The sequence below is a fragment of the Taeniopygia guttata genome, chromosome 13, assembly GCF_048771995.1.
Source record: "Taeniopygia guttata chromosome 13, bTaeGut7.mat, whole genome shotgun sequence".
Lineage (NCBI taxonomy): Eukaryota > Metazoa > Chordata > Aves > Passeriformes > Estrildidae > Taeniopygia > Taeniopygia guttata.
Genome location: NC_133038.1, coordinates 10043376 through 10066854, shown reverse-complemented (window position 1 = coordinate 10066854; position 23479 = coordinate 10043376). Strand labels below are relative to the sequence as shown.

The following is a 23479-nucleotide window of genomic DNA, read 5'->3' as shown; positions in this document are numbered from 1 at the left end:
ATGGACTGGGATGGACAGCAGGACAGGGGACAGGGATGGGCTGGGATGGACTGGGATGGACAGCAGGACGGGGGACAGGGATGGGCTGGGGTGGACTGGGATGGACTGGGATGGACAGCAGGATGGGGGGACTGGGATGGACAGGCAGGACACGGGGGACAGGGATGGACAGACAGGACACGGGGGACAGGGATGGACTGGGATGGACAGCAGGACACAGAGTACAGGGGGACAGGGATGGACAGGGACAGGACACAGTGCAGGGGTGGACAGGATATGATGCACATGGAGCACACAGGATGGACAGGACACAGAGTACATGGAGGTCCATGGGCTGTACAGGACACGATGCACACGGGCTGGACAGGATGTGGCACGTGGGGACTGTACAGGACATGGGCTGACGTGGGCTGTGCAGGACACAGAGCACACACTGTGCAGGACAGGCTGTCACACACTGTGCAGGACAGGGTGTCACACACACTTTACATGGTGCCACACACTGCCCAGCACAGGGTGTCACACACACTGCCCAGCACAGGGTGTCACACACTGCACAGGGTGTCACACACAGCACAGGGTGTCACACACACTGCACAGGGTGTCACACACTGCCCAGCACAGGGTGTCACACACTGCACAGGGTGTCACACACACTGCACAGGGTGTCACACACTGCCCAGCACAGGCAGAGCCCGGGCAGCTCCCAGGCTGGAGGAGGAACTAAAGCAAGCCTGGCCCCTGCTGGCCCCGGGACGGCTCCTGCTGCCCAAACACCACAAACTCCGGCTGAACGGCTCCATCAGCACTCACTGCAAGAGCTGCTTCAAACATTAGCCACTAATGAGTCAACAATTACAGAATTCTGAGTTAATTATTAAAATTTTACACCTAAAAACAAATCGAAAGAAATGCTTCTCCTTTTTTTTTTTTACTTTTTCCAACAGTACTTTTTATTTATTTATTTTAAAGCAGGTGATTATTTTTTCTTCTGCTCCAGAGCCTTGATTCACTTCCTGCAGGTGTCCTGATGCTTCTTGGGGGGGATTTCACTAATGCAGGAAGACATTTGCCAGAAAACATCTGTTGGAGAAGGATATTGAACACCGACACTGCAGTCAGAGGGTTATTTTGGATAACAGGAGGATGTTGTTCACACAGCACAGGATGTCTAAGGGCTTATGAAGTGTCTCAGCACACAATGATGTGACTCCAGGAAAATGCTCAGGAATCTGTGCGTATTTTATGGGATAACACCAGGATTGTGTCCATTACTGCACACACAGCTGGAATAGTAAACTCCAGCTTTTCACCAGGCTGTATTTTCTTGTTTGCACTCATTATTGTTCTCCTAATTTTCTAAAAATTATCCCTGCTCTGAAATAAAACTGATCCTTCACTGTGCCCTTTGCATCATGCCCTGTAGAGGAAATCTCATCTAGGAACAGTAACATGCTAAAATTCCAAGTCTTTTGTGTTTTTTTCACTCAGAATTCAGGATTAAAGATTTCTTTTCAGGGGAAGTATCACAGTTGAAATATTTATGAATTATTCTGGACATTTATCTCAGCATATCTGAAAGTGCTTTTTGAAAATGCTTTAAAATGACACATAAATAAGAATGTAAACACTCTACACCTCCACAAGCAAAGAGTGAAGCCAGGTCTCTAAAACTGTAATTTCAAACGTAGGAGAAGTCTATGCAAAAAGAAACCACAGAGCTCATTTAAGAAATAAAAATAAAGTTTTGGTAAAGGAGCAAAAATTTTAAAAAAATTGTTCAGTCAGACAAAATACAGAGATAAAGCTGACTTTAAATGCTCACATTCCATGACCATAAACAGGGGGCAAATCAACCCTCTGGTGACTCAGCAGGAATCTGGGAGGACATTACAGATCCTGAGGAGGTCACAAACCAGAACTTTGTTAAACAGAACTGAAACACGTAAAGAAATTGGCTGAACTATTTTTACACACTATCACCAGAGGAAAGCACTGCACAAAGGCTGTTCTGTGCTGCAGGTTCTCCTCACAGCCTGGAAATGAAGTAGAATCGTGGGCAATTTGCAGTTTCTAATAAAAGGGAAGTGCATTTGGAAACCCAAGGCTCGGTTTTCAAATCTCAACAATTTAATGACCCCCAATTTAAAGCTGGGGTTGGTTTGGTTTCTTTGACTGTCCCAGCTGCAATTGCCTCTCTGGGGAAATGGAGTGTTATTATGATATTTCTAAAGGGAGCATCATGTTGCATTCCCCAGCTGGGAAGCAACCTATTCCAGGATTTCCTTCCCCTAGGGGAGGGACAGTTAATGCCAGGCCATTATCTGCTGTGAGCAGGAAATTATGCTACAAGGCTTCAGCTACTTAAGCCTCCTCCTTTAAAGCCCCATTAAGGCAGCCAGGCTGAGGCTCAGCACTGGAGCAAAAGACTCCCAGGCACTCAGGTTTTTGCAAGATGCTCAGACAGGACAGCTCAGGTGTGTGGGAGTGTGTGAGGAGAGCAAAGGTGTGCAAGGCTGTCATTTCTTCAGGAACCTGGCAGCAGTTTCAAACAGCAGAATTCAGACAAATTGCTCATTCTGGGACAAAAGCCAAAGGCAGTGGCATGCCCCTCTAACAACATTTTGTGACCTCTCCTCGGCTTTGGGACACACCACGTGTTTCAGGCATGTGATTTACTCTCAAAGACACATTTGCCAAATACACTGCAGAACCAAGGGGCAGGGGTTTTGTTCTCACAGTATCCAGTCAGGGAATCAAATGAATATCCAATTCCTCACAGCAAAAACTCAGGGAGAAACATCCAGTGTTCCTCTGCCTCCCATCAGTCAGGTTGGGCTCTGCAGACTCAGAAGCTGGGTAGGGGGTACCAAGAAATAACTGTTCCCTGCTTCCTTGAGTTCTAAAAATATTTAAGCAATGGAAAGTATAGCCTAGAAAAGTTACTAAATAGAGTTAAAATCAAAGCAGAACAAATTCAGGAAAAGCAGAAAATTTACCTTTAGTAAATAAAGAGAACTCTGGTCCTGGGAAGAGTGGAAAACGTATCTGGCATCTTTCTAACCTTTGCATAATTAATAAATCCTCTGAGAAACAGCAGAAAACCTGCAGGGGAGAGACACATTTGTCCAATTAACACAGGTGATGCTTCTTCAAGGAGAGCTGAACTCCCTGCCACCACTACAGAGGAACCTCATCACTGGGATGCACGGCAGCTGATCACACAGTAATTAGTTTTGGTAGCAGTAACACCTCATCTTTCCATTTCAGGTAACTTCAAAAACAAATTTTCCTTGGAAAGCCACAAAACTTTCAACTCCAAACAAGATCCAGTGACTCTCAAAGCAGGAAAAAGAAAACAAAATGAGGAAGGCAACAATCCACTCTTCCATTTAAGATGCAAGAGCAGACAAAACATCAGTTACAAGCATTATTCTCTTCTCAACTTCTGGATGATGTCAGGATGCTGCCACAAAGAACTAGCAACAGAAGGACAGTGTTTACACGTGCCTTTAAAACCTGAATGTGTTCAGTCAGTGCAGTGTGAGGCTCACATTTCATCTGGACATATACACACACATATTTAACAGCCAGGAATGTTCACAAAATCCTAACTGACTTTACGGAGTTTTTAAGCATCTTTCCCCCCACAGACACTCACCTAGTACAAGGAAGACCCACCAAAGCCAGTACTGGCCATCGAAGTAACCAGGAAAATAGGTGGAGAACTGAAAAACAACCAAAAAAATACAGTTTAGAGCACATGGAAGTTTGTGAACCAATGTCTATCCCCACCAGTTTTGGCAGTAACCAGATCAGGGCTGCACACAAGAGAACTCATGCAATGCTGCATTTCACCAGCTGCAGGAATGAGCTACCTCCACAAACTGTTATTTATGGTTTTTCTGCACCAGCTCCAACAAGGGGAATGGGACAGATTCAACACCCAGCTATGAACTCTGGCAATCAGCGAGGCACAAGGACACTGGGCAAATATTCCTGTTTTAAATTGTGATCTGGATGCTTCTAAAGCACAGCTGCAGGTTCTGAAAGGGCAGAGCAGGCTTGCAGCAGCACTGCACATTCATTACACTGTCAGGTTGGATGGTGTAACAGCTGGGAAAGAAATCCCACATCTGTGGAACCCACTGACAAGACTCCCAGTTGGGAAATTACTGCTATAAAATGAAAGGCACCAACACTGCGAGAGCACTGAAGTTCACAGTTTCAGTACAAATACAGTATCATTCCGCTGGGTTTTTCTATTCAAGTTTAAAAACCTAACGAAAGATAAGTTAGTTACTGACATTAAAATCAAATCCACAGTTAATGTCACCTCCTTCTGTCACACCTCTTAATGCAGCAAAGAGCCCTTAACACATCTGAACCAAGATGACCATAAAAACTGTCTACAGAAAAGTGAAGAGATCCTGTATTTACAAATTAGAACTCCCAGCCCCAAAAGACAGGGTAAGAAGTGACAGCTCTGACATGAATACTCTCTACTTCTACTTACAGCCAGCGAGCTGCTTTGCTCGACAGTCAACTTTCAGCCTGGAATGCCATCATTCCACAGGCTCCAAATAAAGATTTCCTGATGGAAATATTTTCTCCCAACCCCTCAAAAAACATAAGAGCAAAAAGCCTGGAGCAGGGTTGCAGCTCGCTCCTGGTGCCTGCTCCTGTGCCGCAGGGAGGCTGCACCAGAGGGCACCCACGGCCTTCTCCCACTGCTGCTCCAAGGCTCACTCCTCCCACGGCCCTGCTTCCCTCTCCTCATCAGCTGTCCTGCATTTCAGAGATCTCCTTCTGTCCAGAGAGAGCCTAGGGCACAGCAGGCTGCAGAGGCCGAAGGCAGGGCTAATATTTTCCTAATATTAACAGAGGTGCTGCTGCTCAGCACAAACCACACTGAGCAGGCCAGTGCCTCTGGCAGACACAGAAAGAATCCCAGAATGGGCTGGGCTGGGCTGGATCCTACAGCTCCTCTCTTCTGCCACAGACAAGGACACCTTCCACTATCCCAGGGATCCCTGTCCAGCTTAAACCTGGACACTTCCAGGGATGGAGCATCCCCAAAGCATATCTGGGTGTGCAATCTTTCTTTCCTTTTACTACAATTGTAATTCCAGCATATAAACAGAATACAAGTATGAAAAAGATCTGTTCTTGTGAGAACTTAGAGTAAAAGGAATATTTTTTGTTTGTTTTGGGGTGTTCTGATTTTTAAGAAAACATTAATTTTTATCTATAGAAAAAACTTCTTACGTTTTAAAGTAAACTAGAAACTCTCCCCTACCAGGAGAGCCCTCAAAGAATTACCCAACTTAAAACCCACAAACTCACATGTTCTTACTAAATAAGTAGCTCAAAAATTATTTCATTATTGAAAAAAGAACCCAAAAAACCAGCTAAATTTATCACTAACTTCAGTATGAGATAAAAACCTGCTGGGGAAAAAAAGAGTATCAGTGTCTGTACGTGTTTTTTCACCACACAACTCACCCTGACAATAAGGATCCACTTAATAAGAGAGAGACCAAAGCCAGAAATGGCCCCATATCGTCCTGCAGCTGAAGTAGTCAGACAGAAAGACAGGAAAAATCCAATCCAGTTGAAGAGGAATGCCACTGAGAAAGCAGGAGAAAAGCAGCAGGTCAAGACACCTTTATATTCCGAGGAAAAAAACCATAAACCCCTTGCACACATGTTTTTCCTGGTGCTACATAAACATAAATGTGACCCAAACTATTCTGGGTCACTGCTTGGAAAAAAGTTCATTCCATCAAGTACTTACTGAAGAAAGTCAGCATGAAAATGCCATCATTTCCTATCCTCAGCTGGTCAGTGTCATCAAAGTCATCCCGTGTCACAAAGTCATCATCCTGCAATGCAGAGGGAGGCAGCACAAGGGGGATTTAGGTCAGTCCAGTCCACACAGCAACCCCACTTCTGGGTGTGACTCTTCAAAAAAAGGGCTGGAATCCTAAATCCCAAAAGGCTACAAATGCAAGCACGAGAAAATTCCTGTTTCTCATCCTGAAATGGTGCAGGGCATGAAATGTTATCTATATAATAGGAAATGTATCTTTATTTTTAATACAGTCAAGATCCAGTATGTTCTTGTTCTCACCGTGAAGAATTCTTCAACTCATCAAAAAATTATCATCTCAGCAAGGAATTTGGCTTCTGTGAAGAAGTGTAATGAGCAGTGGATTTCTAATGCTAGCAGGGGTGGAGGGAATGGCTGAACAAGAGATAATATTGAAAAAAACAGAAAAATATCATTCTGACAGAATGGTTTTATCATCCTTGTATCAGCTACAATGACCTCCAGAAAAGTCAACTGAGTAAGCAGCAGGAGTATCAAGGGTAGATATGCCAGACAGCTGAAGAATTAATCCTAAATCTTTTTTTAAAATGAAAAAAAAAACCAACAAAAACCCCAGTGTCAGTGCACAGGGATACAGCACAGTCCCTCTGTCAGCTTGCCAAGCTAATCTGGCTAGCACATGCTGGCATCACTGCGATGTCTGACATCATCACAGCGCTCACAGGGAAAAAAAATAGCCACAGGACTCTCAGAAGTGTGGAATATCACCACCCCAGAAAGCTTCAAAAACACAAAGAACCCCAACACAAGTGTTAAAAGTCGTGCCACATGACGGGCAGGAGTTGAAGCTGAACTGCCCCCAGCAGTGCAGGGACAGGCAGGACACTCACCCTGCCAGGAACCAGGGGAATGGTGGCCTCGGCCTTGCTCCTCTCGGCCTCGTCGTAGCTGGGCAGGGTGGTGGCCACGTTGTAGGACGGTGGCTTCGGGAAGCCTGACTCATCCTTGTAGTCAAAGTAAGCTGTGACACAAAAACAGTGTCAAAAACAGTGACACAGGAGGGAGCTCAGCACTTCCTCACAACTCCCTGCTGGGAACGAGCAGTGCTCCAGGTGACTCCCAATGAGCCCCGTTCCCCAGGCTGTCTGTCCTCTCCCCACCCTTCCACCCACCCCAGCCTCCTGCCATCCCAAAGCAGAAAGGGAAAAGCACAGGAGCACCTTCTCTGACAGCCAGCAACCCAGAGAACACTCAGCGAACATGTCTGGCTGTACTTCTGCTTAAACCAACACCACATGCTGGGCCTCTGCTGACTTGGATACTCAGAAACAGTCACGTTTCCAGATCCAAGTAGTTATTAAGGTTATTAGTGACAGGACAAGAGGATGATTCAAAGTCCCATCCTTATGGCCAAGTGCTTAGATATTGGAAAGTGCAGGAAAAGTGAATTCTTTAAACCCTTTTAAGTAACGAATCCTTTAAGGAAGGGGAACAGCGTCATCCAAATGCCAGATAATGAGAGGGGAACCACAAATCCTCCCAGCACTTTGATTTTTAACTGCCTTCAATTTACTGAGAACACTGTGAACTGTAACTTGAACACCCCTTGATGGGATGGCATCAGATGAGTGCAGCCAAATTGCATCTCCTAAACCACAAGCAGCGACAGGCTGTGTGGATCAATGCTGGTCCTTGCAGCTTGGGAAGGTGCTGCAGAGCCAGCTGTGGATGAGGAGAGCAGTTGGTGGCAGCAGAGCAATGCCAGCCCCCTGCCCAGGTGACAGTACCTGTGCTCTCTGCAGAGATGCTGCTGTAGGGCGGCGGGGCGTCGTTCACCACCGGCACGGCCTCGCCCGGCTCCTCTTCATTCTGCAGCTGAACAGAACCACAGGGTCAGGGGGTTCCTCAGGGCTCTGACACCACCCCTGCAGCTTGTCGTGTGCACACAACACACTCTTCTGGAAGGAGACTGCTCTGCAGCACCACGGGACACAGAGCAGCTGCTCAGCCTCCCTCCGAAGCATTCCCACTTGAAACGATCAATCTTTCATCCCTGTTTTAATGTTGTTTTTAAAGCCTCTCCTTACACACCTGGACTCCAGCAAAGCACAGCACACAGCTTTCCAGTACCTTTCCATTTCCCTGGCACTTCCTCAGCTCACACTGCTTGGAAGCTGCATTGCATCTGTTTTTAGTCAAAGAAATACAGTGAGCTACCCAACAAAAGGCTCCATTGCTGCCTGTGGCTTTGCTAAGGAAGGATGGATACATTTTCCATGGATACATTACATAATGATGCACAGAAGTATAAATGTTGCCATTTCCCTTCAACCTTTCACACTGCATGACTGAAAAGGAGCCGGTTTATTTTGTGCACCGTGCTTCCCACAGGCTCTGTATAAATAACCAGGAGCTATCACAGATCCAGCATCACCCGCACGAGGCAGGTGTGCCATGGCAGCTTTGATCAGGGAGCAGCAGTGCCAGGCCAGAAAGGAGGTTACAGCTGCCATCTCACCTTCTCCTTCCTTCCATTTCCCATCGCCTCGGCAGCACAGGCACTGAGGTTTTCTGCAGAATAACTCACCTCAATCAAGCACCTCCAGACTGAAGCACTGGGGTGAGCGGGAAGCACTGCCCTCGTTTGAAATCACCACCAAACAATGTCTCCTCTGGCTCTCCCTCCTGCAATCCCACACATTTGCTCCTGAAGCCATCCGGGACATTTTGCTTTCTTTTCTTTGGAGAGACATGCTGCCATTCTCCTTGAGTGTTTAACACAGGGATGGGGGCGTAGGGGGATGTTCTTATCTTATTTGTATCAGGGGAAAATAAATCAGCTCACTCTTCTAAATGCAGATCTTGGATGTCCAAGTGTTCTGTGCTTTGGAGTTTTATTCCTTTTGCTGCTTAACATCAAAGATCACAGAATGGGTTGGGTTGGGTCATCCCTTAAAGCCCATCTCATTCTGCTCTCTGCCATGGGGAATCTCTCACTGTCCCTGGCTGTTCCAAGCCCCAGTGTCCAACCTGGCCCTGGGCACTGCCAGGGATCCAGGGGCAGCCACAGCTGCTTTGTGCCAGTGAAAGTCTATAATCTATAGTCTGCTCCAGATCACACTGTATCCACATCCTCTGTGAAAGTCCTGACTGTGCTTAGCAGATGACAACGAGTGGTTCTGCTGGCAGGTCCAAGGGATCAGCTGAGTGGGAGAAAAGGGAGGAAATTACACTGGAAAGCACCAGAACAAAACCAGGAGCACTTTCTGCCAGTCCAGGTGCAGTAAAACAGCAGAGCACCGCCATCCTGCACTCCAGTTTCACGTCAGATGAAGCTCACTCTGCTGCCCAGGAACATTTTCTGAACAGAATAGGTGGGGAAGAAAAAGAGTGCTTGGGTCAGCCCCAAGCTTTGTGGATAAGCAGTCCTCACATGACAACGCTGAACCATCTCCTTGAAGAAGGAGAAATGGGTGATCCGGATGAAAATTTAATCCGTGTTCCCGGGAGCAGCTCCCAGCACAGCTGTCAGCAGGACACAGCCCCAGCGCTGCTCCCTGGCCAGATGTGAGCAGAGCAAACAACCCCAGGGTGTGAGGCCCTGGGGCTGGAGGTGGCAGGACCTGCCTCACCTGCAGCTTTACTGAGCCCCAGGGCACTGAGCAGGGACAGGAGGAGCTGCAGCAACTCCCACCACACCTTCGTCTTCTCAAAGCCTTTCCAAGGAACAAAAACGCCACATTTTATAAACCCCACGGAGCTCAGCATTAGAAGTAAATGCAAACTAACTTGAGAAGCAATTGCCTATTAGAATATGCTTTAATTTTTTTTTATAAAAAGACAACATTAGTCCAGAAATCCCAAGCCACCCTGCACAGAGCAAGAGGGGCAATGGAAGGGACAGGAAAACAGAGCCAAACTGCCTGATTCAATCTCTGCCCAGAGAGGCTGACCCTGGATCCCTGGGCAGGGCAGGGGTAAAACAAGATTAAAAATATGATCTTTAAGGTCATCCCAACCCAAACCACCCTGTGATTCCATGATTCTCCCAGCTCTGTAGTTTATGAATTCTCAGAAAATGCTCCACCATTATTGTCAGTCTACCCACAAAAATTCAGCACTTCTTTCTCCCTCTGCCTGTGCAGGACCTGGTCTATCAGCAGGAGGAAAGGCTCTGTCACAGCTGGGACACTCTGGATTCCACGTGCCCTTTGCTACCTGCTCTCCAGGTGAGGGGGTGGCAGAAATTCAACCCCTCATGCCTGTAAGAAAGAAGGCAGCTACAGCCTGAGAGCACAGCCACCAGGGAGCAGGGAGGAAAGCACCACGTGTGACAACACTGGAAGAAATGAAACAAAGAGGACACAGATATTGAGTGGAATATTAACTCCTACCACTGGTCCTTCTTTCAATAGTAAAAAGAAATACATATTCTTCCACCAATGTCACGTGGGAGAAAGCAGCTGAATTCACTGCTGCCTTCAAACATCCCAGTTCAGGTAATGGATAATGACACAAAAAATGCAGCCACTTTCTGAAGTTGAGCTGGAGGCTGTAGGAGGTTACAGTTATAGAAAACATATTTTTCTTCTAATGGACAAGGTACACAAATGCCTTCCAGCCTTTTTAATGATTCCAGGCATCTAAAATTCAACTAAGTGCCTATTAGCAGAGCAGGGAGGATTCATGTGACAGGAAGAATGACTCACCAGGCCTCGCAGGGCTGCGCTGCTGCCCGGCCTGGCCCCGGCTCCCACCTGCCCTGCACAGCTCCAGGTTCCGACTCGGCTCCCAGAGACTCCCCCGAGCCCTCAGAACCCAGAGAGCCCAGTTAAAAGCAGTGTCTGACTCCAGTCTGCTCTGCTGAGGCTCTGGGATAATTCTTTCCTAGATTCACTGATGGATTTTAGCTTTTCAGGCAAGGTTCTGGATTTCGTGGCATAAAAAAATAAGACAGGCTTTACAGCCATGCATGTAGTTATTGAAACAGCTTGGCTGGGATTTTTTCACCACACTGCTGAAACAACAGAAAGTTAACTGACAGAACACCCAGGGATATTTATTTTCAAAAAAAGAACCAGCATCAGAAGGCTGGCACTGAGCAGGACATCACCTCTGGTTGCCACTTGCCCTGACCGAGACCTGTCCCATATAAATACGCAGCACGGCAACATAAAAGTTAAAATCTTCCAATCTGTTTGTAAATATTTCCATGTAAACTTTGAAGAAAGCATTTCCAATAAATATATTGGTTAATTCTTCCAAATTTCCTAAACTCAGCATATGGGCTGCTCTCATAGTTTTGAGTCTTTATTTTTTAACTCCCCTTTGCCAAGTTCTGAGGCTGCACGTGTAAATATTCTTTACACTAAATCAGCATCACTACATTAAACCAGCATTACTACAAGCTTGGCCTTAGCAATAGATCACATATCATTACATATCTTCAGCCTTTTGGAAGTAAATTAAAGTCACTGCCAACTCTGAAAAGCAGAGTTATTTTTACTGACTTTCACTTTTCTTAATTAAACACACCCTGATTTAAAATCCTGACTTTTGCTTGATGCTGTTGCAAATTCCTGTAACTTAATATCAGCTTATTAATCAGCAGGAATAATGATAAGCTAGCAGACAAGGCAACCCACACCCTGCAGCTCTCTCCCTGATGAGCAAATAACTGTTTTCTCCCGTAGGCTCTTCCATTTCCCCGGAGCAGTGACAGCCCTGAGTGTCTGGCCCAGCCCCTGCACTGGCACAGGTGTGCTGAGCACCTCTCAGGTGACACACCTGGCACCTGTGCCAAGCCAACCCTCCCTGGGGAGATGCTGACTGCCCGAGCCTCGCGCTGGGGAACAGCCCTGAGCAGAGCTCAGCCCCAGGAGTGACCTCCCTACAGTGCCAACCCCAGAATTTCCCCATGGAAAAGGGGCTCAGGCCTTGGCAGGGGCTGCCAAGGGGTGTTTGGAGTGCCCATCCTTGGAGGTGGCACCTGGAGGTGGCACTCAGTGCTCTGGGCTGGGGACAAGGAGGGGATGGGGCACAACTTGGACTCGATTTTTCCAAACCGAGTGACTTTGGGATTTTGAGATACTCCTCCCTTTTAACAAAGGACTGAAAACTGTGCCCCCACTCCCCAAGGCCAGCTGTTTCTCCCCAGCTGGAGCAGCTCCCTGGCACCCAGGGAGCACACACAGAGCAGCAGCATCCAGCTGAGGGGGGCGACGGCAACAACCCCGTGAGCCACCAAAAGGCAAAAACACAAATCAAAACCAATTTTATGTCCATAAAATACAACCTGTGCTCATGAGGGTGTTGTCCTCTGACTCACTGCAGCCGAGGCCTGACACCACAGAAATGCTCCTCAATCCTGGGAAACAACCTGGTCTAATTCCCTCATTTCTGTTCAAACAGGGAGTTAGACTGGTCTGGACAGACTGGAAAACAAGCACTTGGGCCAGCACAAACCTGTGCCACACACTGGCCTTAGACTTGAGAGATCAAGGTCTTAATATGGAAAAATTAGGTTTTAATCTTGGATAGCTGTAATTAAATTCCCCACACTTAAAGCATAAGGCCTTCTCATAATATTTAGAATCAGATTAATATTCTTCTGGACATTAGGGTATTTTGATAAGACTTCTAAACATTTTAAAATATCACATTTTTTAAATGGTCATATGAAGAAGGTTAAGTATCTTCCATAGAAAAAAATCCCATTGTGCCAGCATAGATCAAATTTGGATATTTCACAACAGGCAGGAACAGAACGATTGGATAGGCCTTGACACTGAATTTTGCTCACTCGTCCCCATGACAAAGGATCAGCATTCATACACACACACAGAATTTTGATCCTTGCATTCTGTAGGGTTACTTCTAAGTCATGATGCCAAACCCACAGAAAAAGGTTTCTCATCTCCTGGGAGCACTTAACAACCCAAAGCCCTTGGGGATTGTTCCTACAGCTGCTTCCCAATGGGGTTACTGAGCCCCACTGAATTTTAGTAATGAGAGCAAAGTTACTAAAAAAGCCCAACTCAGAGCTCAACACCATCCTGGTGCCTGAGATAATACTGTATTTAAAAGTTTGCATGCAAAGCTATTTTCTCCTGCTACACAAGCTGTGAGATGACCCTGGACTGCTGCTGCTTTCCTGCCTTTCCCACATCCTTTGATTTTTAGGGACAGAATGTATTTAAATTCTATAATAACTTTTTCACACAGAATCACTAAACCCTTGCAAACTTACCTGATGGGTACTGTTGCCTACAGAGGTGGATGTTTCAGAGGAAAATAACCAGATTTTGGTCACCTGAGCACAGCTGAGACTGGACACAGGGCAGCTCCAGCACAGCCTCGGAGCAGATGCTGCACAAACAATTTCACTCTGCAATTTTTCTAAATTTACTGGGTTTATGTCAATGGCATCTCCTATTCTGCTTACAAACAGGAAAAAATATATAAATAAATATGCAAACAACCTACCCTGTAACTTTTCTTACCATTCTTATCATTAGCCAGCACATTTTGCACACTGCAAGGACCTCACTGAGGAAACAGTCACTGACATTTCTGATTCTAACTGCTTACATGAAAATATTTGGGATGTTCTCATTTTTTGTTTCAAGATGTGTGCCCATTTCAGCTGAAAAATTAAACGCAAGCTTAAGGTACACACAAGGCAGGAACTGATCTCTGCCTCCCTGTTCCACTCCAGCCTCCCCAGATATTAAAGAAGCATTGTAGTCCTTCATGGATTTCAACTCTATTACCATTCTATTTCCAGCAATGTATTTCTTCCACAGTTTTCACAGAACAAAAAACAAACAAATGAAAAAAATCTTTCTTCCTTATTTTTCCAATCGACACCTCCCTTTATGGAATGATTCATGATCCATGTAAACCTTCAACAAGTGGAACAGGAAGACACAACACTTAAAAAAGAATACATCTTCATTATTTAACACTCCCACCATTTCCTAGGTGGGTTTACATTACTCATACACCTCACATGTATTTTTGAACGCTCCAAGTGCAAAGCATGCCTGGAAAACACAGAGTGTAAATAAACCTGTTAAAGCTGGGCTATTTTTTCCAGAATGGGAGGTAATTTCTATTCCAAGGATGAAATAACAGTTCTGCCAACTGAACTCTCAATCCAGGGTTATGCTGGAAAGGCTTTAAGCCCACTAATCCCAACAACATCCCTGTATAACTTTCCCAAAGGCAGATTGAAATGACAACAGCCTCTCAGTGTCCCTTTTTGGGGACACAGCAGTGCCCGGAATAACAGTACCAGGGCGGGCTGCAACTCTCTGTCCTTCTTCCCAAACCTCTCCATTCCCACCTCCACAAGCACCTGGCCTGCAGAGGAGGATCCAAATCCAGCAGTCTGAGCCTGTCCCTGCCCTGCTCCCCATGGAAGGGGTGGGGGAGGCTGAAATCCCTTCTCCAGAGTTTCAGTTTTATTTTGCACGGAGCTGCACTTCCTCAGTACGTGAGCAGACATCACTTTTCGCAGGCTACTTTTTATCAGATTATCTCGTGCCTGAACAAAGCCATGGGCTAGGAAGTTGGCTTTGGAAAATAAATGAGTGTACGGCCCTTGCACACTGCCCACGATGGTGAACGGACACGGGCTGGGAGTTTGCAGGGAAGAAAGAGGCTGCTGATGGAGCACAGCCCACATTCCCACCTTCCCACATCCCACCTGCAAGGCTGAGGAAGGGCTGGGAGAGGAGAGGAAACACACAGATCTCAAACTGGGGTATCGAGTTCTGTTGTGCTCAGATCATGGTCACTAACTCTCACCTTTTTTCCTGAAAATACAGACCATAGAGGAATCCTACCAATACTGTACAGGTTCCACAGTGCCCACACCTCAGTGCTGCTCCCACATACACATGGATGCATCAGGAACCCATCCCAGAGTGAGGGTTACATATCCCTGGTACGCTTGGACAATCAATTTACCAGTACAGGAACCACCTATCTATATAACCAATTCCATTAATGCATTACCCCATCACCCAAAACCATCAAGCTTTAAAAATGCCTCCACTGACTCATAAACCAATAATTTAAAGGATTAAATGAGCTTGTTGTGAATTTCTCCAGGCTACCTCCACTGAGTTCTGTATTCACTCTAGCCCTTGCAGTTACCACTTCACTATCAGTCTCTCTTCCTTGGCACATAGTACATTCATTATTGTACATTCCCACACACAGTAAGTTTCAAAATATGGGGGAGAAATTGAGACATTCAATGCTGCAGAAACTCTCCCACTCTCTCATCCTCTCTTTATCTAAATCCCAACTGCATCTCCACAGCTTGCAGGGTTTTGAAGCAACACAAGCATTAGGAGCCAGTTCAGTGGTACCACACTTCGCAACGGGAACACCTGGGTTCTGGCAGAGGGCAAGGAAAAAGAAGCAATTTCTAAACAGCTGCACAAAAGTAAATATATTTACATGTGAGAATCTGCTTTTCACTCCAGTTTAACCAGTGGCTCCACAGGCCTCCATTATGTGCTTGTCTTTAGCAGTGCAAATCCTCTGGCACAGCCTGGATCCCTAATCTCCGCAGATGAGTCTGCTCTGGCTCTGCCCGAGGTGTGAGCAGACACAACACTGAGCTGGCAAACAACAGCTTTACACACTCCTCTCAGGGGAAACCAGGAGTGTGTGCATCAGCCAGGGAACACCACAGCGGGCAGTGGGGCCCTTCAGCGACTGCGTCACCCATCCCCACTGCTCCGGGCGATGGGACATGCTGCACATCCCCTGGGAAAGGCATTTGTGAAGACACTTGTTGGGGTCAGCACCACCAGCAGGACTCTGCCAGGAAAGGCGATTAGTGCAGAAACCTGGTTATCTGTCCCTAGCAGGTCCCAGAACAACACAAAGAGATTTGTCATTGTAAGTGAGCACATCTGTTTAGCACAGGGAAAAAAAAAAAAAAAAAACCAAAAAAAAACCACCCCTAAGTTTTACTTAACTTCTAAATTCGCAGTATGTAAAAACACAGAGACCTGCAGCTGTCAGACGAGACAAGTACTCCATCCCATGGGAGGGAGTATCTCGAACTCTGCTGAGCGCCAGCCTACCTACGCCGGGAATGCTACCCAGGAAAAGTCACAACACAGCGATTTCTTGGGAGAGCCTGCGTTCAGCAGGAGCGAGCTGTCTGCTGTTTTGAGGGATTTCTGCATTACTCTAAGTAAAGAATTCTCCATGTTTGATGTCGGAAAGGCGCCTGCCAGAACTGGGTCACACCGGGGGTGACACCGGGCCCTCTCCGTGGGGCCGGCACTGCAGACAAACGGGAGGAGGGAGGGAAGAACGACCCCAATTCCCCAGGGAGCTCTTTAGGGCCAGCACCTGGCCTAGGGGGAGTCCGCACGTAAAAGACGGAAGAAACCTAACGGTGACCTCGGCACGATGCGGAACGGGCCATGGGGGGGAACGACCGGCGGGGTCAGCGCCCTGCGCCAAGGTCGCCCCGGGGACTGGGCGAACACCGGCCCCGGGACAGAGCAAACAGCGGCCCCGGCTCTGTGCGAACCCCAGCCCCAGGACAGAGCAAACAGCAGCCCCGGCTCTGTGCGAACCGCGGGCACACCCAGCCCCGAGTCCGGCCCGGCCCCCCGGGGCCCGCGGCCTCCGCCCCGGGCGCTGCCGCCAGCGCAGGCCCCGCCGCCGGCCCCGCCGCCCCGGGAGCCGCCGGGCCCGGCCCTGCCGCCCCTCACCTGCTGGTAGCGGCCGGTGCTGGGCTCGGCGGCCGCCATGGCTGCGGTCGGTGCGGGCGCGGCGCAGGCGGCGGCGGCGGCGGCGGCGGGGCCCGGTCGCTGCTCGCTGCGGGCTCCGCTCGCTCCCGCCCTCCCCGTCACGCTCGGCCGCGCCGCCTCCCGCCCCGCCCGCCGCCGGAGCCGCCCCGGGCCGCCGGCAGCGCTCCCGGAGGGGCCGCGGGATCGCGGAACGCCGAGGCTGGGAGGGAGCTGCGACAGCAGCGAGTCCGGGCTGTGACCAACGCCCGCCCGGTCCCCAGCCCTGAGCACCGAGTGTCACCTCCAGCCCTTCCTGGGATGGGATCCAAACCTCCCTGGGCAGTTCCAGTGCCTGACCCCCCTTTCCATGGGGAAATTCCTGCTGATGTCCACCCTGAGCCTGCCCTGGCCCAGCCTGAGAAGTCCTCCTCAGGAGAAGTCTCCTGAGGAGTCTCCTCCTGTCCCTGTTCCTGGGAGCACAGCCTGACCCCACCCTGGCTGTCCCCTCCTGTCAGGAGCTGTGCAAAGCCACAAATTCCCCCCGAGCCTCCTTTTTTTCTCCAGGCTGAGCCCCTTTCCCAGCTCCCTTCGGAATTCTCCAGCCCCTTCCCAGCTCCGTTCCCTTTCCTGGACACGCTCCAGCCCTGCAATGTCTCTCTCACCATGAGGGGCTCAGAATTGGATGCAGCATTCGAGGGGCTTCAGCAGTGCCAGCGCAGGGGACAGTCCCTGCCCTGCTCCTGCTGCCACACTATTGCTGAGACAGGCCAGGTGCTGCTGGCTTCTTGCCCTCCTGGGCACACGCTGGTTCCTGTTCAGCTGCTATCAACCAGCACCCCCAGGTCCTTCTCTGCTGGGCTGGTTTCCAAGCAGGACAGCTCCACTGGGGCTGGAGGTGAGCAGAGCCTGCCCAGAGCCAGCCTGGCTGGGTGCAGGGAGCCAATGCCCACGGGAATGCCGAGAGCCAGCCATGTCCCCAGCACCACCGCAGCTGCAGGAGCCACCCCACAAGCTCCGTGCACTACATATAATGGACATCATGGAAGTGAAGTATAATTTTCAGAGTGGAAGCTGCCACAGGATGTGTTAGTGAAACTTAGGGAGTCAGGAAATTGATGTAAAGCCATGCTGCCTCAGCAGGGACACACCAGAGCCAGCATTGAGGAACCAGCCCTGTGTGAGCCACACTGACCAAGCCTGGGTCACACATGACCCCGGCCATCCCTGTCACCACACGGGCAGGGAACAGGCCAGCAGCTGCTGCACCAAACACGAGGTGTTTGCTGTCAGCTCTTCCATATCCACAGGGAGCAGATGGTGTTGAGCTCCTTCCTTCCAAAAGGAGCACGTGTAGGAAACCACGCAGTGAGAGAAGTTGGTTTATTCTGAGTTCTTCAGTGTTACATTGGCCAAAACACTTCTCAGCTTGTGTAACATTTGCTTTCTACATGTGCGGTTCAGCTCTAGTCAGGCTTGCACATCAATCCCTAAGGTGGATGAGATTTAAATATATCAGCTTTAGGATAAGGAAGGCTGAATCAGCCCCTCTGGGATTCCAAACTGCAAATTCAGAGAGTTGCAAGCATTGAAGCCCGAGGACATGGGTTTGAACTGCACACTCAGTCATAAATACAGGCCTCAATGCTCATTACTCCCTACCATAATCAGCCTGGATTCTTTCCTCCCTGTATTTTGCCTTTGAGGGGTAAGGAGTTCATCGATGTCTTAGTGAGATGAATGAACATCCCAGCTCTCATGCTGAAAGAGAGGCAGGAACCGTGAAGGATTTTAGCGATGAATAAGCTCAAAGAGTGGCTCCTGAGAAATGCGGGAGACACAAGGTTGAGGCAGGGCTCTTGCAACACAGGTGCCTTTGAAGGAGCTGGAACAAGAGCTGCAGGCACCAACAGACTCTGCTTTCACCTTTCCACAAGACTCTCCATTTGCACTGAGCATTTCCCTGCAGTGAGGAGCTGTCCTGATGACGTGCACGGATTTACTCGCTGCTGAGGTGGGATTACACCCCTAAGTAAGGCTGTGGCAGCAGTGGTAATTAGCTGCACAGTGATTGACTTGGACAACACAGAGACTAAAGTAAGATTCAACCTGTGCATGTCCTCAGAGAAGATGCTGGAACTTATCCTGGAGAAATTGTGAAACCATTTATGTCAAAGCCATTTTGGGGCCAGTGGAGGCAAATCACGGCCTAATTAGTCCATCTAGTCTGAGCATGACTGACTCCGGAGGGGTAAGGGCAATTCCTTCCAGCCTCTCTCCCTGTATTTATTTTTGTTTTCTAAGGTGGGGAAGCTCAGTAGAAAGATGATGCTGTGGTTACTGCACATGACTGGTTCTGCTTTCATTTCCCAAGTGGTTTGAGGCAAATCACTTCATGCCTCTGTGTTTTTTGTCTTTTTCTCCAATACAAAATGTCTTTTCTCCCAAGAGACACTTGAAGCTTGAAGTCATTGATTTTAGTGACTTCCGTACGGGATGTGCTGTGAAAGTATTTGAAGGCAATTGAAAGTATGACAAGTAGTGGAGTGAGTCCTCTGAAATCTTGGAGCTATACATGTGTTCCTTTAATTATTGTGTACAACTGAGCAATAAAGGGAACACTTTTAATGTGCACTTTGTAATAAATATTGAACACTAAAAGTTAAACAATAAACTTCAAAAGCAGGGTGTGTAAGGTAAACTAGTAAGAACTGAGTTGGACATTAAAGCTAGATCTTTGTTCTAACCTTTAAGTGCTAAATTACCCAATTAAAAAAAATCAAAATGTTCACATGACAGAAACATTTTGTCATCCATTCGAAAGTAGTCCTGTGTCCCTGGAGGCAGAGACACTCCATGTGCAAGAATTGGATTCACAGAGTTTGAATATACATAGATGTAATTTCCCACTGTGGAATAACATCCTGAATTAGAGCTGGAGAGATTTGTTAAGGATTAATAAACGCTGTCTAAAAGATGCTCTTCCCCAAAATATCACTTGGCCAATAAAGACTTTTTGTGCTTGGGATCGTCTTGTATTTGAATCATCTTTGATCTTTTTGCCCAAAAAAGCAAAACTGTGGCTGGCCCATTCCTGGCAGTGTCTAAGGCCAGGCTGGATCGGGCTTGGAGCCACCTGGGATAGTGGAATGCTCATGGCAGGGGGTGAAAGTGGATGATCTTAAGGCCCCTTCCTACCCAAACCTTTCTGTGGCTTTGTGACAACCCCTGCCCAGGGAAGTTGCCCCCCTGCCTCGGAAGCAGCAGGTTCTGCAGGTGTGGGGTTTTGGACATGCAGGCAGCTGCAATTTTGGTGTTTATTGCAGCAACAAAAGCCACTTGGTCACACAGGGTCTGCTGGAAGGAGGAGAGCCCCAGCGAGCCCAGCCACACGTCCCACAGCCGGGTGGGAGCAGTGCCTTGTTCACTGGTGTGGAAAATGATGGCCCAGTAAGCCACGAGTATTGTGAGGAGGAGGAATGAAAACAACAGTGGCATTGAATTGGAAGAGTTTCCCAATGGGAGTTCTCTTCCTCTGAAAGCCAGCAGCAGAACCAAGGCGCGGATATGGAGGGATGCAGTGAGGTGTGCTGGATGGTGCACGGGGCAAGCAGAGCTGAGCTCCAAATTGCCTCCACATAGCACAGCCAGCTCAGTCCAGCCTGACTTCAGGGGCCCCAGCTCACTGATTTCACCAATGCCCTTTGTTGCTCCATTGTTTCTTCGCCCTATTGGAGAAATCACAATTAACCAATGGTTAATTTAACCGTGCTATCCAGGTTAAATCCCTTACTGTGTAGGCTGGCAATTTTGAACCTGGTGAGAAGTGAGGTCCTGACAGCTTTGTCATGGGAACATCACCTGCAAAATGGGAAGGGACTGGCATGGGTGCCCTCCAGAGCTGCCTGTTCATGCATTGCCCAACACATCGGCTTGCTGTGACCCCAAAAATATCCTTAACTAGGACTTGAGTGCTGCTGGGAGAGCTAGGATGTGCGTGGAGCTTGCAGGAAAGAGCAGCTCTTCTCCAGATCTATTTTTTCTCCTTTTCTTATAAATTGGGGTCAGAAGGTAAATGGAACATGCTAGAGCAGGAAAGGGTGACTGATGGTGGATATTAAAAAGACTCTTTAATTACAGGATTTGCAGAGAGGATTCTTCATGGAGATAATTTTTTAATTGTTGCTGTTTCAGGAAAAGAATCCCAGCGCTCCCAAGCAGTTCCCAATAGCAAAAGCCCTGGTCTCTGAGCACTGCTGACTCTGATCCCTTCAAGATGGGGCAAAAGAAAATGCTGTGCTTGTTAGAGCTCCCCCATTAAACTTCAATTTCTCCTGAAGAGAAGTGTTTGTTTCCTTCCATCTGCTGCTTTTGCAAGGAAGGAAAATCAGCCTGTTCAGACACCAGGAAGTTCTTCATCACGGGAACAGCTCGCTGTAAATGCAGGAACAATAACGGGCAGAAATTATCATACCTAAAAATACCCAGCATGAGAGTCACACGCATAGCCCAGCCCGGAGCAGCTCGGAGGGGCACAGGGTGGATGGAGCGTGGGGATCCACGGGATGTGCTGGGCGTGGGCATCGCGGGGGCACCTGCCTGGCTCTGCTGCAGTTTTTGCTTTCACCAAAACATGTTTTGCTTTTACGGGGAGCTGTCGGCTCCTCCTGCATCTTTGTACACTGCAGCTGCTCAAGCCACTGGCAGGGGAGATGAAAGCCACACCTGTGCAGTCAGAGCCCTCCAACACCTGGATTTCACCCACCCCATCCCCACTGTGTGAGCAGCTCTGCGGAAAGGCAGCAGCTCTCCACTCATCCCAGGAGAGGCAGGGCAGGCGGGAGGAGGTGATGAGCCAGGTGGAGGCAGGGGATGAAGTGATGCTCTCCACAGGCCACTCTGAGGGCAGACAAAGCCCACAACCCGCAGCTCACCCGGTTGTTGGCCTAGAGCTCACCGCCGAGGGAAGTCCGTGGTGTCTCCTGCCATCAATTCCTATGCGGGCTGTGCCTCCGGTATTTGCTTTTCCGAAATTCCCGAGCGCTGGCCACGTTTCCTCGGTAACGCCGAGCGAGCAGCAAACTGCCAAACTGCAGCAGTTTGGGCTTTGCACACCAGAATCTGCACTTGTGCCATAACAGGGATGAAGCCCTGCAGCAGTTTGGGCTTTGCACACCAGAATCTGCACTTGTGCCACGATAGGGATGATGTGGGAGCTCCCAAGGTGTGTGTGCAGGTCAGGTGTGCGCTCACCAGGTGGGCAGCATCCTGGAGAAAGGACTGAAGCGGCTCCAGGGTGGGAAGGGTCCAGAGCTCAGCCAGGTCCCCATCGCCTCCATCCCAGCGGGGCACAGCCCCCGCTTAGCCCAGCACCTCGGTGCTGAGCCTCTGAACCCTCCGCTGCCGTGATTCCTGCCGGTGGCCGTGGGAGCCGTGGGTCTGTTGCACCGAATGGCCCCGGTGGCACAAGTGAAGAGCCCAGGCTGCCCTGACCTGCCCTGCCCTGCCCTGCCCTGCCATGCCATGCCCTGCCCTGCCCTGCAGGAGAGCCGGGAGTGCCACTGCTGCCAGCTCCTCACCCAACAGCGGCCACCGAGACACCTGCCCCTGGGCTGACACTGCTCATGGAAACACACGGCCCTGGAATTTATTTCGTGTCTGTGGCCCAAAACTCTCCCCGCGTCTGCCCTCAGCCTGCCACACCCATCATTCCCATCCCAGCGCAAACCAAGGGCTCTCCAGGAAGAGACAATACCGGGAGCACTGGTTCTAGCCAGGTCATTTAAATTATTAAAATGAGAAGTAACTGCATGGGCTGGATCCCAGCAAAGCAATTTGTAGCTCATTGTTCCTTCTGATGAAATAGAAAATCAGTCTAACTTTGAAGTAAGAGCTTTGTATCCCAACAATGAACCAAGCCTGTGCAAGGAGAGGTCGGGCACATTTTCATGAGAGCTTGAAGGCACCAGGAGCAGCAGCAGGAAGGTGTTTTGGGGATACCACTGTGCCAGGAGCAAGGACACACAGAGATCATGGCGTCTGCATCCTCCAGTGAAACATAAACTTTAAGGAATTTAGAGATTTTAGAGGACCTAAGATTTTAGTTAGAGATAAGCCTTACTAGAGTTAATTAAAATAAATGAGTAGGCCTTGATGAAGTTAAGAGTAAGTGGTTAACTAATAATTAATTGCTTGTCAGCACAATGTTTAGTTAGCTGGGCTTATAATGAAGAATACACAAACTGACAAATAGCTTTTAGGAACATAAGACAATTGTGGGCCTCCTCTGTTCTGAAACCAATTGAAGACAAGGAATGGGAGTTCTACCAAGAGTTCATTTGTCAGATTGGCATTGAAAAGGTAGAAAGGTCAGAACGAGGAAGACTTCATTTACTTCCTCATTTTGGGACCCCTCCCCATGAAAGGGACACCGACCCATTTCAAGGGACAAACTACACATGCTGAATGGCTTTTGGAGTGATTAGCATACAAAGCGGGGAATGGGATGTACCAAAATTATGAATATGTATTTGTATTTTTTGTATTCAATACTTGTATGGATAAAAGGGCTCTGTACTTGGAAGGCGCAGTGTCTATTTGGGAGCTATCCCACACACAATAAACACACACTTTCTAAGTTTAAACTGTTAGTGAGTTTTTGTCCGTCACAGTTGGATATTTGTACTAGATCAATATCCATATTTCTTTAATAATTCACCAGAACGACCCTAACATGCCCCAAAGTGTGTCCCTACACTCACCGAGCACCGCCCGGCGCCGGCGGGGCCCCGCTCCCGGCTCGGCTCGGCTCGGCCTGGCCCGGCTCCTCCCGCCCAGCCGGGCGGTGCCTCCCGGCCCGCGGAAGTGATCCCGGGCAGGAAGA

The 23479-nt window shown here is 48.7% G+C and overlaps 1 protein-coding gene and 1 long non-coding RNA gene across 2 annotated transcripts; both read right to left on the bottom strand.

The window, feature by feature from the left end:
• Positions 1-935: 935 nt before the first annotated feature.
• Positions 936-16724, bottom strand: NDFIP1 (Nedd4 family interacting protein 1). The gene is made up of 8 exons (NM_001245813.2): positions 16582-16724; positions 7621-7708; positions 6724-6854; positions 5798-5885; positions 5506-5630; positions 3662-3728; positions 3000-3105; positions 936-1083 (listed from the first exon to the last, which is right to left on the bottom strand). The coding sequence occupies exons 1-7, from the start codon at positions 16618-16620 to the stop codon at positions 3002-3004; spliced, it is 642 nt and encodes a 213-aa protein (NP_001232742.1). The 5' UTR covers positions 16621-16724; the 3' UTR covers positions 936-1083; positions 3000-3001.
• Positions 16725-20710: 3986 nt separating this feature from the next.
• LOC140685048 (uncharacterized) lies at positions 20711-23403 on the bottom strand. The gene is made up of 2 exons (XR_012058214.1): positions 21531-23403; positions 20711-21030 (listed from the first exon to the last, which is right to left on the bottom strand). It is a non-coding gene; the product is annotated as an uncharacterized lncRNA (long non-coding RNA).
• Between the last annotated feature and the right edge of the window lie 76 nt (positions 23404-23479).

What these genes read in the sequence shown, in the direction of transcription:
- NDFIP1 (NM_001245813.2), bottom strand. Translation starts at nt 16,620, where the DNA reads ATGGCGGCCGCCGAGCCCAGCACCGGCCGCTACCAGCAG. An exon ending in GCACCGGCCGCTACCAGCAG is followed by an intron (nt 7,709 to 16,581) that starts GTGAGGGGCGGC and finishes GGTTCTGTTCAG; the next exon opens with CTGCAGAATGAAGAGGAGCC. An exon ending in CATCTCTGCAGAGAGCACAG is followed by an intron (nt 6,855 to 7,620) that starts GTACTGTCACCT and finishes TTTGTGTCACAG; the next exon opens with CTTACTTTGACTACAAGGAT.